Below are 16,992 nucleotides of genomic sequence, written 5' to 3'. Positions count from 1 at the left end.
TCGCTGCATCTCCTCCATTTCGAGGGGGGACATAGCATACATCCTCGGACATGGGAGTTTGGCTCGGGGCACCAGTTCAATGGAGCAGTCATTGGGTCTGTGAGGGGGTAGGGCATCACATTCTTTTTCACTGAACACCTCTGCCAGGTCCAAGTATTCTTTGGGGATGACTGGTTCACCTGGAGTCAGTGAGGCGGCCATGTGCGCTCGCTCATTGGGTGGCCTAAGATGCCCCGTAACATCTGTTGAATCAATGGGGGGATCAGGCCCTATAGGTAGTCTCACAATTCTCATTCCTTTCTCCCACCAGATAAATGGCTTCCATTTGTCCAACCAGGCTAGTCCTAGGATCACCGCCTCGGTCATTTTTGGAGCCACCAGGAAATGAATAAACTCCCAGTGTGCACCTATTTCTAGGCGTAAAGGCTCAGTTAATTGGGTAATAAGAGTCCCTCCCATCAGGGAGCCATCGGCTTGCTCATATCTCATCAGTTTGGAAAGCTGTTTTGCCCTTATGCCCATTTTCATGGCAAACACCAGACTAATAATGCAGCGGGTGCATCCCAAATCAATTAGTACATTTAAGTCTATTTGTGCCCCAGACTTAGGGATTATAAGTTTGGCGGCCAGTGAAAAAGGCAGGATTTGTCGACTCACCATTGGGTCGTTTTCTCCTTCATCGTCGCTAACAAAGAAGGGTAGAGTAGGGGCAGGTCCACCTGGAGTCTTGGCATCCTCCTGTGTGTGGGGTGTAACCTGGGCAACTGGTTCTTGCGTGAGTTGATTGGATTTTTCTCTCGTTAGCCGCTGAGCAGGTTTCTTTTGCATTGCCGGTCCTGGCTTGCTCTGCAGTCGAGGGTAGGGGACTGGACAGGTGGCTGCTCGGTGTCCTCCTTGTCCACACTGGAAACACTTGAAGGAAGGGCGTGCAGGTGGCCTGGGTCTCTCAGCCCTTGCAGTAGTTGAAGGCTTTTGTGGGGGTGATTGCTGTCCAGGAAGCTCTGGTTGCTGTTCGGGTTCATGTGGGGGAGGCTTTTTATAGCGAGAGAGCTTAACATCTAGCTTCACGGCTGTCTGGTACCACTCCTGCAGCCGATCAGGTATTTCTCGATAGATGCAGGCCTGAGAGAGGTGATTGTCTAATCCCTCAATGAAGTAATGGATGAGGGACTGCTCAGGCCACCCCTCTATTTGACTTGCTATCTTGCGGAATTCGCACACGTACTCCAGGGCAGGCCTCCCAGCTTGTTTTATTTTGTGAATTTGTCCTGCTGTTTTGAGGCCAATGGATGGGTCCTCAAATCATTCTCTCAGACTTAAAAGAAAGCGGTGGGGATCTTCCAATTCGGGGGCTTGCTTGCTATATAAATGGTTCAGCCATTCAGATGCTTCTCCCTCTAGGTTGGACGCAATAACATCGACCATGGCCCCTGGTTCCGGGTACAGATAGGCCCAGCATTTCAAGTGAAAATGCACTTGGTTGAGAAAAAAAATCAGCTTCTCTGGGTCCCCATCAAAGGTTGCATTGAAGGGTGGTGCAAACACAGGCTGCTGTGGCCCCCACTGGGGCTGGTTCCATGGCTGCTGGGCCCTCTGCTGCTGGCCAGCAGGGTTGGATGGTGCCCCCTGCTGCTATAGGCCTCCCAATGGTGGCTGCGCAAGTGGGGGTTTTAATGGTCTTTTCTGTTGTTGGACTGCAGGGGGTGGTGACGCTCTCTGCTGCTGCTGATCATTCATCTGCTGGGGAAACCCATCTACCCAATGCTGCAGATGCCTCAGACTGGAACTCACCCTCTCTTCAGGGTTGGGGTCTCTGGCCGGTGAAGGCAGGATCTGACAGGCTTCCTGCTGGGTTCCTCACTGCTCTTGTGGCCACCCCAGTTGCTGTAGGCCCCAACCTGGCTGCAGATTTATGCCCAGGGGTTGCACGTTTGGGGGCTGTTCTCCCCACAGTTGCTGATTTCCTGGCTTCTGTACCACCCCAAGACATTGCAAGGCCTCTATCAGCCGTGGTAAATTCAGAGGACATGGATCAGCCACCTGCTGGGAAACCCAATTTCCCCCTTGCTGCAGAGGATTCAGATTGGGATTCTCTCTCTCAGGGCTGGAGTCCATGGCAGGAACATTTGCAATAGAAGGGCTGTAGGTTTCACTTTGTAGGAACTGATTTCTGGTTTTCATTTCTAAGTTTTGAAATCTTTCCAATGACTCATCCATAACTGTGTTATCTGTCCATTCTGCTTTTGAAGTCTTCGCTCTCAGCTGGGAAATCTGCCAAATTCCTCTCTCCCCCGGCTTGCTGGCTGTCACTCCCCCCCCCCCGGGGAAACTGTTGCAGCCACGGGGCTGGTCTCAGGCAATCTTTCTTTCTCCATAGTTAGATCTTCCCCGAAACTTTGCCAGCTCCTCTCAAGCATAGGGCAGCTGATGGAGTTTGGGATCGCAGGTCGTTTGAAAAGAATGTTGGATTCTGGCATGATGTCAGAGGTTCCGACTAATGAAGCACTTCAAAGAACTTTCAGGCATATTTCCTAAAGTCTTTATTACAGAGCTACAAATTGCCGATCACCATCATGGACGTTGTGATGCCAGAATCTGACTTCCTCTCGCTGGCATCAATCTTTTCTTGCTAAAACCCTCCCTTATCTTGCAGTCACAAGTCACATTATCCAATTAGTGTGAAGGTCAAAAGTTTACTTCCTCTTTTTTTCCCGGGCTTTCCCCCCCCCCACTCTAAGCTATGTATTAACCCAGTAAATACCAGACAGTTTTGCATATTGTCAAAGCAAGAATATACAGTATTTTCAGCATTTGCCTTTCATCCTATGCCCCTCTGAACTTCTTACCGGCCAGCGAGAGAAAGGGGAGGGGAGATGCAGCATCTGGGATCTATGTTAGGAGATGTTAAATGATCATGCCAACAGAGCCGAATTGATGTTATCTCTCCTGGAGTTAACACCTAGAAATCTGCCAGTTTGAATTGCCCGGAAGAACTGCGGGATGGGGGGCTGCTTAGGGAAAATTTAAAAACATTGAATTGTAAGGGAATCCCTCATATCCTGTCTATCATGCCCGCTATCAGTTTCTTTTAATAAAAGTTCCTGTTGGAAGAAACCGTTTCTAAGAGTTCTGCTTTCTTAAGATGAGAATTGAAGTGGGTCCTTACACATGGTCACTCTCACCCAAGGTTCTGGCAATTTCAACTCCCTTTATCACTCTTCTACTGGAATTAGGTCCAGTATAGGCTTTTCCTCTGGTTCCCTCTTCTACCTTTTGGATGACACAGTTGTCAACTAAGTTGGTTAGGAATCTGTTTGATCTCCCAACTTCCAGTTTGCTGATGTAGCCACCATTGATGCTAGGAAGATAAGCTCCGTCTTCCTTGTCCAGTTTCGTATCACTGGGGGGCCCTAAAAGTTTGGAAAGTCGCCCCAAAGAGCGCGACCAGCAAGGAAGGGCTTTTGCTGGATCGCGGGAGAGCGGTAGCTCTCTCGTTAGAGCCAGCATTCCCTCCAAACTGGCGGACGAAAGACTGGCCTCGGCTGTGGACAGCCGAAGTCACACCTACCATCAGGCAACATTAAAGCAGCATGGAAGAGACTGGGTGAGATCTACCTCTCTGATATTCCAACTTCTTTTTTTTTACCTACGGAAGCTGCTAAAGTACTTTCCCCCCTGTGGAGAGGGAAGGGGCATTTCAGCCCTCCCTCCAGAAATAGTGGCGACTGACTGTTCACAGGAGTTTAAAAAGTTGAAAAAATAATTGGATCCCAACTGGAACTTTATTTCCTAAAATTTGTAGACTAAAAGGTTTTCTATTATTTATTTATTTTTTACTTTCTGTTTTTATTGAAGATAGAAGAAAAGATAAATAGTTCAGGACAACTATGTCAAGAGGGGAAAATAAAGAGACACCCTGTTAGATTTGCCAGACCTGCTAGATTTCTCAAAAAAAAAAAAAATAGTGACTGGATGGTCTTTTCAACATCACACAATATATATAATAAGACAAGAAGAATCGTTTGATGATGCAGAAGCACAGAAATGCAAGATGATCTGGCAAAGAAAGAAAGCTAGAATGGGACTGAATGGGGTCTACTTACGAGATTTAAAATAGAATATAAGGAATATTCAAATAGATAAGATGTGTATTATGAATACAAGATATTGTCATGAAAATTTTTGGCTATTTAAAATCTAGAAGTATAAATGTTAACTAACAACTAATTTGAATATTGAGTTGCTTATAAAGGTTAGATAAAGGTGATTAAGACATATATATGCTAAGATTTATTGATGAAATGTAAATAAATAATGATGTAGTGGTAAGACTGAAAACTAAATGTTGAAATGGAAGAAATTTTGGTTATTGAATTTAAGATATTTGGAAATTATATGAAAATAAGAATTTTTTATTGAATTATCAATTTGTTGATGTAGAATTGAGATGGATAAGATATGTATCCTGAACACCAGATATTGTGGGGAATTGTGACAAAGGGAATTGGGGTCATTTAAAACTTGGAAATGATAAATATTAAACGCTAAACTTAAATATTAATGAAAAATTAAAACTGGGAAAATTTATTAGGTTATTGATGGTCCAAAAGTTGGAATGTTAAAACAATTGACATATATAAACTAAAAGTTATTGATAAATGTAAGAAAGTTAATTTGTATCTTATTGATAGAATAACAAGTATACTAATAAGAGACAGTATTAAGCGTAAAACAGAGGAAATATTGGCTGAAATAAATGGAGACTTGTATTAATAATATCTGTATGTAATTGAATCATTGTAACTCAGCTGCCACATTGTTTTTCAAAGATATAATTGAAATATTAGAAAATAAATAAAAAGTTAAAAAAAAGGAATCTGTTTGATCTCCCGCTCGCTGCAGAGTTTGTCTCCCAATTAATATCAGGATAGTTAAAGTCTCCCATTACTACTGTAATATGTTTCCTACATACATTGATTCATTAGAAAAAAGTTCATCTATTTCTTCTGCTTGGTTGGGTGGCCTGTAGTATACCCCTAGCAATGTTACTTGTTAAGAATTTAAAAATTCTAAAGAATTAAAATGTGAACCATTTTTCCAATTTTTAATTGAAAATATTTTTAAAAATTGAAGAAATAAATTAAAAAGAGAAAAAAAGATTTTTTTAAAAAAAATTATTTAAATTTTCAATACATATAATACTTTCCATACATTATATATAAAACTAAAAAAAGAGAAAAATATCTGGAGAGGAGAGGAGAGAGGGAGTAGGGAAGTAAGGAAGGAAGGCTGAGAGGGCGGACGCAGTCGGGGGGAGATAGATGAGCGACAGCTAAGGTCTTATTTTAAAGGTATTTTTCTCTTTTTTTAGTTTTATATATAATGTATGGAAAGAAAAAAGATTTTTTTAAAAAAAAATAAAAAATTAAATTGAAAAAATAAAGAATTAGAAAATTGAAAAAAGAAATTGAAAAAATTGAAAAAAGGATTTTTTTTAAAAAAAAGTAGAATTCAGAAATGTTAAAAATTTTAGAATTTACAAGAGTTCCTCGCTCTTTATTAAGTAATATGCACCTATTTTTTGTTGGAAATCTCAGGTTGTTTTCTAGGAGATGCTATGCTCTTAAACCTGCATATTTGTGCTGTTTAATGAATCAGCAATAGGACAATTAGGTAGACTATCTTGCAGTAGCTCAGTTTGCTTTTAACAACTCACAGCAAACCTCCACATGTATGACACCATTCCTGGCCAATGTGGGGTATCACCCCTGGCTTTTTCCCCTCTCGCAGCTCAATGTGTCAGTTCCCGCAGCTAACAAATATCTGACCAAGTTACAGGCTATCCGTCAATTGCTGCAGTGGCAATTAGATAAGGCCAAGGCAGATTACAAGAAAGTTGCCGATCAGTCATGGCAAGATATGCCTGTGTTAGCTGTGGGCGATCGGGTATGGCTGTCATCCAGGCACCTTCTGTCAGACCGGCCTGCCAAGAAACTGAACCACCAATACCTAGGCTCTTTCCCTATTGAAGCCATCTGGTCGCTTATTGGTTAACATTGCCACATTCGTTACGAGTACATCTGGTCTTTCATCAGTCCCTCTTGGTCGCAGAACAATGGGCATGTCTGCTCTGCCGATCAGAATGTCTCCCACCAGAACAGTGGGATGGAGACAACATGTTGTTTACCAATTACTAAGGATTGTTATTCTTAAAAATTAATACAACTTTTATATATATAAAAATTACCATCTAGGTAATAAAAATTTGTGATCGGGCATTAAAACTTTACAGTATTTGTAAAGAACTTTTTAAAATAATCACTTAGTTTTCTCAGGATCATTCAATATATTTAAAAAGTTGTATTCAGTTCTATCATGATTATTTAGTTAGTAAAGACAGGAATCCTTATAAATCCTTATAAATATGCAGGGAGAAAAAGAAAAAAACACTCTTGCAAAGAGATCTGCACTTAATTCATTAGAGAAAGAGAAATGGAAAAAGAACACTCATGCAAACAGATCTATATATAAGTCATTTTGTAATTATGTCCATGTAAGTATGCTCTGTTAATGGCAAAAAGAATTGCCATCAATATTGAAGAAAACAGTTCAGTCTATAGAAAGAAAATTTTCTCAATGCTGGAAGGAACAAAGGAAAGTGCAGTCTGATCATGCTACACAGCGGGACTCATCAGAATAAACTTTGCATCCAAATAAATGTTTGGTTTCCAAGATTTCTCTTCTCTCCAAGTCCAGTCATTTCCTACATCCACTTTTTCCCCCTGTGGCTGCAATTCTGTGCATGTATAGGGTTTTAATTTTTTTAAGACAGGAAAGCTAAGGCTCAGAATGAACTAAGACTTGCACAAATGTCAAAAATAGTTTTAAAAGTTTCAACATGTAAAAAGAAAAAGAAAAAAGTCAAAGAAACAATTGGTCCACTGATAGGAGAAGATTGCAAGGAAGTGATGGGCAGCAGGGGGAAAGCAGAGTTGCTTAATTCACTCTTTGCATCCATCTTCACACAAAAGGAAAAAATAGCTCAACCTACTAAAAACAGAACTATAAAAGACAGACTAGGAATACAAACTAAAATAGGTGAGAAAATGGTAAGACAACACTTTGTTGTGATTCCTCGCCAGCCAGTGGATCCGGCAGCTGAGTCTGAGGAATCAGAAGAGGAGGAGGGACCTGGAGTGACATCAGACTCAGAGGAAGGCTCTGAGGAGCTCCAAGACTTTCAGTCTGACGATGAGCCTGGCCCCTCTACTAGCGCTCAGCCTGAGACACAGCTGTACTGGGAGCCTGAGTTGGACAATGATGACTCACAGCTGGGAGCTATCCATGCGTAAATGCCGATAAGAAAAGAGAGTTGAACAGAGGAATGCAATGGAGCAGCTCCAAAGGCAAAGGAGAAGGCATTAGGAAGCCATGCCTTGGCTGCATAATAAAAGGGAAGATGTGGGAGGTGCTGGTTGCTGAAGGCAACAGTTTGTGTTGAGGATTGAGTTTCTGTGAACTGTATTTTGTTTGCCTTGGATATTGACTCAGGTCTGTGAATAATAAAAGGGAATTGATTTTTTCCTGTGGTTCCAGCCTCCTTGTTGGAAGAGGGGTTTCTCCTTGTGAGCTTAACAAGGACTCACATAGGCTGGGACAGAACACACTTATTCACTCTAGATCAGGGCTTTTCAACCAGTGGTATGGGTACCACCTGTGATACATTGGCACCTGGCAGGTGGTACGTAACCATCCTAGAAAAGTAGTAGCATGGGAGGGGAATGAGCTGAACTGGTGGCAGCACCACACAAACCTGAGCTGGATGGCTGGAGCTGCAGGGCTGTCAGGGCTCAGCGGAAGCGCCAGGATCAGTGCCGCTTTCTGGCTGATTGGTGCTTCTTTGGGGCTGTCAGGGCTCAGTGGAAGCGCCAGGATCAGTGTCAGGTTCCAGGTGGAGCTCGGCACTGATCTTGGCACTTCTGCTGAGCCCAGAAGAAGCGCCAATCATCTGGAATGTTGCAGTATCTCCAGGGTCTTTTGATTTAGATTCAGATGCTTGGCAACTGATTCAAATTTATGACAGTCACAGTGTCCCAGGGTCATGTGAAGTGACCAAAACCTCTGCAACCACCCAGCAGATGGGGGGGAATAAAAACCAAACACCACCCCACCCCACCCCCGCTGCCAATCCTCAACAGAAATGCTCACAACAATGAAAACCTTGGACAGGAGGAAGAGCGCAGCCGGGTGGGCAGGCAGGTGTCTTGCTTGGCTGTGGCTTGGGGGGCACTTTTTTAGTGCCATTGTAACTTTGAACAGTCACTAAGCGAACTGTTGTAAGTCAAGGACTACCTGTACTTTATCACTTTTTTCCTTTTTTTGGCCACGTTTTTGACACCTTGCTAGGCGACTGGTGGTAGTTGGATGTTGCCATATCCTAAAAGTGGTACAATGGGTGAAAAGGTTGAAAAGCCCTGCTCTAGATGAGTTCATATCACCAGGCCCAGATGGATTACACCCCAAGGTTCTGAAGGCATTAGCAGATATTATCTCAGAATCATTGAACCATATCTTTCAAAAATATTGGAGCCCTGGGGAACTACCAGATGACTGGAAAAGAGCCAATGTGGTTCCCATCTTTAAAAAGGGGGGGGGAAATGGATCCATGAAACTAGAGACCACTCAGCCTGACAACAATACCTGGGAAGATCCTGAAAAAGATAATCAAGCAACAGATCTGTGAATATTTTGAAACAAGAAAAACTATTACTGGAAGCCAATATGGGTTAATCAAAAACAGATAATGCCAGACAAACTTTATTGCATGCTTTAACAAAGTGACTAAGTTAGTGGGTCAGTGAAATGCTGTGGATGTAGTATACTTGGACTTCAGTAAAGTATTTGATAAAGTAGACCACAACCTACTTCTCAGTAAAACAGAAAAATGTGGGATAGAGTGTTGTGTCCTGAGCCTGCAAAGGCAGGCTCGGAACGTTGCAATGGTCCCAGGCTGTTGCAAGCTGCCCGGGACCAGACTGAGTGGTGCCGGCCTGCGCGCATGCGCAAGGCGTGGAAACGCGCCAGATTGTTACCTTTTTGCCCGGGGATTCTATTAAAGGAGACAGAGAGGCGTGCGAGCCTCTGAGTTGTGTCGGAGAGAGCTGCTGAGAATAAAGGCTGTTGGAATTAACAGAATGTGTGCTCTTCTTTCACCATTGACTCGAGGACTCAACACTGGCGACGAAGGTGGGATCGCTTGCAAGATTAAGGAAGAAGACTTGTAAGCTTACCTCAAGAGTCCTGGAGAGAGGAAGACGGCGTTAAACTCAGCATCTGGCCTGCCAGTATAGCGTCACTGGAGGTAAGCTGGCTGATAGACCCCTTCCTAGAGTAAGAAGCAAGGATGGCGAAGATAGGGAGATTGTCTGAATTCGACATTACTCACCCAGAAAGATGGGAGTCTTATGTTGCTAGAGTAGAAAATTACTTTAGAGTGAATCAAGTTAGAGAAGATGGCTTGAAGGCCACTACTTTGCTGTGTGTCTGTGGTCAAGATGCGTTTGAAATTGCAGAAAATTTGGCAGCCCCTGTTCCTCTTGAGTCTGTCACTTATACAGATTTAAAGAAGGAACATTTCCAGCCCAAGTTGTCTGTTATTGCGTGGAGACACATGTTTGAACAGAAGGATCAAAGAGCCGGTGAATCAGCCAAAGAATACATTGCAGCCTTGAGAAAAGCAGCTAAGCCTTGTGACTTTAAAGATTTAGAAGAAAGGCTGAGAGACCGTTTTGTATGCGGACTTAGGAACAGAGATTTGCAACAGAGACTCTTTGCAAAAGAAGACATTTCCTTCCAAGATGCCTTGAGAGAGGTCACTGCAGAAGAGGCAGCAGGTGGAGCGGTCAAGAATATGAGGCCCATCAGGAACAACCCAGAAGCAGTTTCCGTGCACCATGAGGGAGTCCAAGAGAGCTCAGAGGAAGATCCTGAAGATGAGGTGGATCATCTCTACCCATCCAAAGAAGGAAGGCAAAGAAAAGTCTCCAGCTGTGCCCAAGTGCTTCAGGTGTGGAGGTCGCCATAAGAGGACCGACTGCAGGTTCCGTTCTGCAATCTGTAGAGCATGTGGCAAGCAAGGCCACATAGAAGCTGTTTGTCTGGGCCGTCAGAAGGCACAACCTCGAGAAGAATTGCGCCTGAAAGGTACCAGGGTCCCCAGTCAAAATAGGGTGGGTTTCTGTGCATCACGCAGAAGTATCTATAGAACAGGCACACACAGGCCACTTAAAAAGAAACTGTCACTTAAGGTGAGGTTGCAAGGAGTTCCATTGGTTATGGAGCTGGACACTGGGTCTGCCCTTTCAATCATTTCTATCCACACTTTCAGGAAGATTTGCACTAGCAGTGGGTTCCAGGCCAAACTTAGGCCATCCAATATAGTCTTAACAGATTTCCAAAATTCCAAGGTATGTGTAAAGGGGGACGCCACCCTTACAGTACAATACAAGGATTTTGAAGGTCCATTAGATGTATTGGTAGTTGGGGTGAACGAACGAGTCTCATTGGACTCGATTGGTTTGAGGCATTGGGAATCCAAGTTACAGGGCTACACAATTTGCAAATGCTAGGCCTAGAAGAAGTCTGCAAAGAGTTTGCAGATGTCTTCAGCCCCCAACTTACAAAGGCCCCCCAGTTTCTTTGAAACTCGACCCCACTGTCACTCCCATTAGGGTGAAAGCAAGAAGAGTACCCTTTGCTCTTAAAAGGAAAATTGATGCTGAATTGGACAAATTGATCCAGCAAGGTATTTTAGAACCTATTGATTCAAGTCCATGGGAAACCCCCATAGTCACGCCTCTCAAGGCTAATGGGGACATTCGCATCTATGCAGACTACAAATGCACACTAAATAAGGCATTGCAACAGCATGCGTATCCTATACCTGTAGTCAGCCATATTATGGCTTCCCTCAAAGGGGGGGGCGTGTTTTTGCAAAGCTAGATTTGGCACAGGCTTATCAACAGTTACCTGTTGATGAAGCTGCTGCTGAAGCACAGACTATTGTAACTCATAGGGGGGCATTCAAAATCAAGAGACTACAATTAGGAGTAAATGTAGCTCCTGGAATTTTCCAAAGTGTTATGGAAAACATCCTGAGAGGTATACCATGGGTTTGCCCCTATTTTGATGATGTCCTTATTGCTGGAGAATCTACTCAGAATTTAGCTGAGAGATTGAGGGCTGTTCTGCTGCGTTTCAGAAAAACAGGCCTAAAACTTAAAAAAGACAAATGCAAAATAGGAGTTTCTTCTACAGATTTCCTGGGGTTCAGAACAGATTTTACAATGCTTTCATACCTAACAAAGCTAATGTAGCAGAACCACTTCATAGGCTTTTAGACAAGCAGGCAGTGTGGCAGTGGTCCCAAGCACATGAAAAAAGTTTCAATGAGGTCAAAGCCTTACTTACATCAAACGATGTGCTTGCACATTTTAATGAAACTCTTCCTGTCTGCATCGCTTGTGATGCTTCCCCTTATGGGGTGGGGGCTTTACTTAGCCACTTAAGAGCTGACGGAACTCAGGTTCCTGTTGCATACTACTCCAGAACCTTGTCCTCTGCTGAGCGAAACTACGCCCAGATAGAGAAGTCTTGGCCATTGTCGCTGGAATTAAAAAATTCCATAATTTTCTATATGGCAGACATTTCATGGTCTATACTGACCATAAGCCTCTGTTGGGGTTGCTTACCACTAACAAACAAACTCCCCATATCATCTCTCCTAGAATGCTGAGATGGTCTATCTTTTTGTCAGCCTACAATTTTTCATTGGTTCACAAACCTGGCAAGGAAATGGGCCACGCTGATGGCCTAAGTAGATTACCTTTGCAAATGGTAGAGGCTGACCCTGCCCCTGCCATCAATATTCTTTCCATTCAGGCGTTGCCTGAGTTTCCCCTAAATGCCAGGGATGTGGCTGCTGAATCAGCCACAGATCTCACGCTTACTCGTGTGCTGTCATGGGTTTTGTCTGGATGGCCTGAGAGTTGTCCAGGTACTGAGTTCCAGAGTTTCTGGCTCAAGAAGCATGAGTTATCCACTTTCCAGGGTTGCCTGTTGTGGGGCAGCAGAGTAGTTATTCCTACCTCATTGAGACCTAGAGACTTAGCTTCCCTCCATGAGGGTCATCCTGGCATTGTCGGGATGAAAGCGCTTGAGCCTAGCCATTTATAGTGGCCAGGATTAGACAGGGAAATAGAGGCCCAAGCACATGGATGCCACTTGTGCCAGCGTTCACGCCCTGAAATGCCTCAGGCTCCTGTGCATAGATGGGAGGAGACACAGTCACCTTGGTCTAGGGTGCATATAGATTACGCTGGGCCCTTTCAGGGACAATTCTTCTTAGTCCTTGTTGACAGCCATTCAAAGTGGCTTGAGGTTGTTCCTGTCTTTTCCACTACTGCTGCCAAGACTATTCAAGTACTGAGAGGGATTTTTGCTGCACATGGCCTTCCAGATGTTCTGGTTTCTGACAATGGTCCTCAATTCACTTCTTTCGAGTTTCAGGCTTTCTTGCAGGCCAACATGATTCGTCATGCCACTTCGGCCCCATTCCACCCTTCCACTAACATTATGGCTGAACGGATGGTTCGCATCACCAAGGATGCTTTGAAGAAACTGACCTACGGGGACTGGCACCACAGGTTGGCAGACTTTCTTCTTGCTTACCGCACCACACCTTCCACTTCCACTGGGAAGAGCCCAGCTGAACTTTGCTAGGGGCGCAAACTGATCACCAAACTTGACAGGTTGCATCCGGACAGACTGGCTCCTAGGGTCACCCAACCCAGGGCACTACGGTGTCTGCAAGTGGGTGCCCCAGTATGGACCCGGAACTATGGGCCCGGTCACAAAGTTTTGGTCATCATAATACAAAAAAGATGTTGAAACCCTAGAAAGAATGCAGAGAAGAGCAATAAAAATGATAAGAGGGCTAGAGGCTAAAACATATGGTGAATGATTATAGGAACTAGGTATGTCTAGTCTAATAAAGAGAAGGACTAGGGGTGACATAAAAGCAATCTTCCAATATTTGAGGGGCTGTCACAAAGAGGAGGTCAATTTATTCTCCAAAGCACCTGAGCAATGGGTGGAAACTAATCAAGGAGAAAATCAAGAAATAAGAAGAAATTTTCTGACAATGAGAATAATTGCCAGTGGAATGGTTTTTTTCCAGAGGTTGTGGGTACTCCATCACTGGAGGCTTTGTCTGGAATGGTATAGAGTCTCCTGTTTGAGCAGGAGGTTGGACTAAAATACCCCCAAGGTCCCTTCCAAATCTGTTCTGTATTCTCTTCCTATTGACCAGGAAAGAAAAAGATGCCAAGGACTGCAAGGAAACCTCTGCACAGCAATGGTCATTGTCTAGAAACTAGGATTCTAACCATGGACATGGCTGGATCTGTTCTATTCTCTCATCCAGCCCACCCAACTCTGGCAAGATGGAGTGATTTTGGGTCTTTGGCTGCACAGACTGGATGATTCTTTATCTTTGCCTTTGGATTGGGTGGCCCTTTCCCAGGCTGAGTTAGTATGCAGTTTGGAGGGGGGGACTAGACCAGTGATGGCGAACCTTTTAGAGACCGAGTGCCCAAACTGCAACCCAAAACCCACTTATGTATCGTCGGGTGCTGGGTGGGTGTGGCCATTGACTAGGTGTGGCCCATTGGGTAGGTGTGGCTGCGGTGGTAAACGGCAGACTGGGTGGGACTAAAAAGTTCAATCAATCAATTCCAACTTTGCAAGATCTTTTTTTTCCCGTAAGAAGTTGAAATTGACTGATTGATTGAACCTTTTTTTTTTTTGCATATGGCGGCAAAGGCCTAAAGCGAAAAGGTTTTATAAAACCCAGCTGAAGGCCTAGGACTGGGGCAATGGCGTGCGTGCCCACAGAGAGGGCTCCGAGTGCCACCTCTGGCACCCGTGCCATAGGTTCGGCACCACTTGACTAAACCCATTGTTCCTGCTTGACAAGCAGGTGGCAACCGTGACTAGGGAGGGCTTTGCACAGATTCATCTGCTATACTAGTTGTGTCCTTTCTTGGAGGTGGAGGCCTTACTCACAGTCACTCATGTCTTGGGCATCTCCTGTCTGATTACTGCAATGTGGTATGCTTGAGGCAGCCTTTGAAGACCACCCAGAAACTTCAGTTGGTCCAGAATGCAGCAACTTGGGACCATCCTATCTGTGAGTCTACCTCAGCAGATTTACCCATTCTACCAGGTCAGAGAGGATGGATATGTTCTGGTCCCTTCCTCCTAATATTGCCATCTGATGGAGTTAGGAAGCATGCATTAGGAAGCATGCATTTTCCATGGCAGCCCCTGCCCTGTAGCATATTTTGCCCCTGAAGTTTGGCAGGCCTCCCTTCCATAAGGCTTTAAAGACCTGGCTTCTCCCCCAGTACTGGAAGAACTTTAGATGATCGAACCTTATCATGGATTGGCATTGGGATTTTTTTGTTTTTAACATTTTATGTTTTAACTGGTTGAGTGTTATAGTTTTTTAAAAAATATTTTATGTCTGGGAGCTGCCCTAAGTTGCCTGAAAGATAGGTGGCTATATAAATGCTTTAAATAAAATAAGGAAAGTTAGGACTCCAGGAATACTTGAGCAAGGCCTCCTTGGACTGACCACCTGGAGGAGAAAACAACAACAACCTGCTAGGAGAGGAGATCCTTGGTCATGTGACTCCTCATGGTAGGGGTCACAACTGGGTCTAGAACAGGAGGAACACCTAGTCTTGAGTGTGTGGGGGCTCCATCTCCTTGAATCCATAGCTAGGACAATGCTTTTCATTGATGGACCGAAAGTATGTCTGCCTCAAAACCACTTGCTCCTATTTCCCGTGTCCCTCATGAACTAACTGATGCTTTGCAGAAATATAAACAGAGCTTACCACCACAAAAGGAAATGCTAGGCCGACCACAAATAAGTTGATCCAGAGTAGAGAACCGCTGATTGTGTAAGCAGCCGGGCGGGTGACCTGATCAAAAATCTCCGTGGGTATAATTCCTGTCACACCAGCTACAGAAACCAGGCAAATTAAATGTTACTTTCTAAGAAGGAAGATAAAAATATGGCAATATCAGCCCAGTTTCTGACCTTTCTTAGATTGAGGTGCACAGTGTGTTTTACCCAGGCATGTCAAAGTGATAAGCAGTCTTGGTGAATCTTGGGAAGCAGAAAAGCTGCCTGTAGCTGGAAACAACCACAAAGCCCCAAATATGGATGTGAATAAATATGGAATTTCTCCTGGGGAGCAGTCAAAGTCAGAATGTTCCACCCACAGACTGTTTTTCTGCTTGATGCCACTTTACTGCATATTATCCTCAGTAACTTGAAATAATTAGAAGAATTGGAAAGTTTTCAAAGAAGCAGATACTAAAATGCTAGCATGATCCTCATCTACCACAGAAACCCCCCAAAGATCCCCGGTCTCTAAATCACCTGGACATGAATGAATGTGTGGTGGTGGCACTTTTTTCATGCCCCTGTTGAGACCCTCAATGCTCTTGTAACTCACCCGGTCCAATGCCAAAGCTCAGGATGTAGGCAAAGATGCAGGCCATGCTGAGATAAGGCATCCAGCTGAATTGTTCCTGTAAGGCCAAAAGAGTGGTGGGGCAGATGAGGGGAGAGAGGGGAATGGGCAAATTAGGAAGTCCCCAGCATGTGACTCTTGCTGAATTGGAAGATCTGGGGTCCTTCAACCCAAAGAAACAAAGAGCGATACTTACCTGTAGAGATAACACTACCATGAACAGGATGGCCCAGGTGGCCATGAGGCTGTATCCCCCTATGAGCAGCATCCGTCGCCCGATGCACTCGATGAGGAGGTTCTGGAAGCATCACAGGGAATCCCCTTAATGGGTGGCCAACCCAGGCCCTCCACAGAGAGGCCTCCCCCTCTCCATTGAACAGATCAACCTCCTCCCCTTCACCATTGAACAGATACAATAGGGGAGATCAATAGCCTGGTACTTTCTAGAGACTGACTGAGTGATCATCTCCTCTTGATTTCAGTCTGTACATTTTGGGATTAGAACAGCTCCAAAAAGTGCTGTTTACTGAGAGGGATTCAGTTTTTACATGCCATATGGTTAATATGATACTTCACCTAATTTAAAAAAAAAGGAACTGCACAATACCCCTAAATAACTTTTGCAGTCCTTTAAAGAAGACAGTATCCCAGTCATGTGGTATTCCAAGAGGCATTTCAGACAGAAGAAGCTTTTCATACTATTAGCATACTATAAATAAATGGCCAAAATGGAAAGTCGAAGGACTCTTTTCTTATAATGAAAACATAAAAAGTTTCACAGCTGCCTCCATGCATGCAACCCTTTGTGGATCCCAGGGCCTGACTGCCCAAGATCCTCCACAAAGGATTTTGGGTCTGCAGTCCTCAGAAATGCTGGTCCTGTGATGGACATGCAAAGCCATTGAGCCAGCAATTCTCTGTCAGGGAACTTACTTGAGGGGGACTGGCAGGCATAGCGCTCCAGAGAAGAAGGCCTTACCTTGCCCAAGAGCTGCCCCTGCATCCATTTATGGATGCTTTGCAAAGAGTAGCCCATGAATTATGCAGCTGTCCTGATATGGCAGAGAAGGGGCACAGAATAGCCTTTATTGCCACCCGGAGCTGAAAAGCTTACAAGCCATTGATACCCCACCTTTAGTTTTTACAAGACAAGGTGGTGTACAATACGCCCTATGCTCCTGTTTTCCTCACAACAACAACCTTATGAAATGGGTTGAACAGAGAGAGTGACTGGCCCTATATCACCCAGCCAACTTTTTTGCACAACTCAATTGGTGGCAGGGAGAAGCCCCCTGGGGGCAGGTAGGGAGGCCACCTCAATGTTCAGTGGCCAATGATCAGCCCAAAATGGTTAGTACTTGTATGATGTCACACTAAGCAACGTGAA

The 16,992-nt window shown here is 44.3% G+C and overlaps 1 protein-coding gene across 2 annotated transcripts in view; it reads right to left on the bottom strand.

Annotated features, from left to right (window-relative positions):
* SLC2A11 (solute carrier family 2 member 11) overlaps nucleotides 1–16,992 on the bottom strand; it is a 70,066-nt gene that overhangs the window by 11,737 nt on the left and 41,337 nt on the right. Inside the window, exons 9-11 of one of the 2 annotated variants that reach the window (XM_039357912.1) lie at nucleotides 15,802–15,903; nucleotides 15,588–15,663; nucleotides 14,961–15,088 (exon numbers count right to left, since the gene is read on the bottom strand). The exons of the other annotated variant lie outside the window; for it this stretch is intronic. Coding sequence (XP_039213846.1) covers nucleotides 14,961–15,088; nucleotides 15,588–15,663; nucleotides 15,802–15,903 — 306 coding nt within the window. The remainder of the gene's footprint in view (nucleotides 1–14,960; nucleotides 15,089–15,587; nucleotides 15,664–15,801; nucleotides 15,904–16,992) is intronic. 2 annotated transcript variants of the gene reach the window in all.

The sequence above is a fragment of the Crotalus tigris genome, unplaced genomic scaffold, assembly GCF_016545835.1.
Source record: "Crotalus tigris isolate CLP2741 ecotype Arizona unplaced genomic scaffold, ASM1654583v1 scf7180000018965.556698, whole genome shotgun sequence".
Lineage (NCBI taxonomy): Eukaryota > Metazoa > Chordata > Lepidosauria > Squamata > Viperidae > Crotalus > Crotalus tigris.
This window is presented reverse-complemented; position numbering and strand designations above follow the sequence as displayed.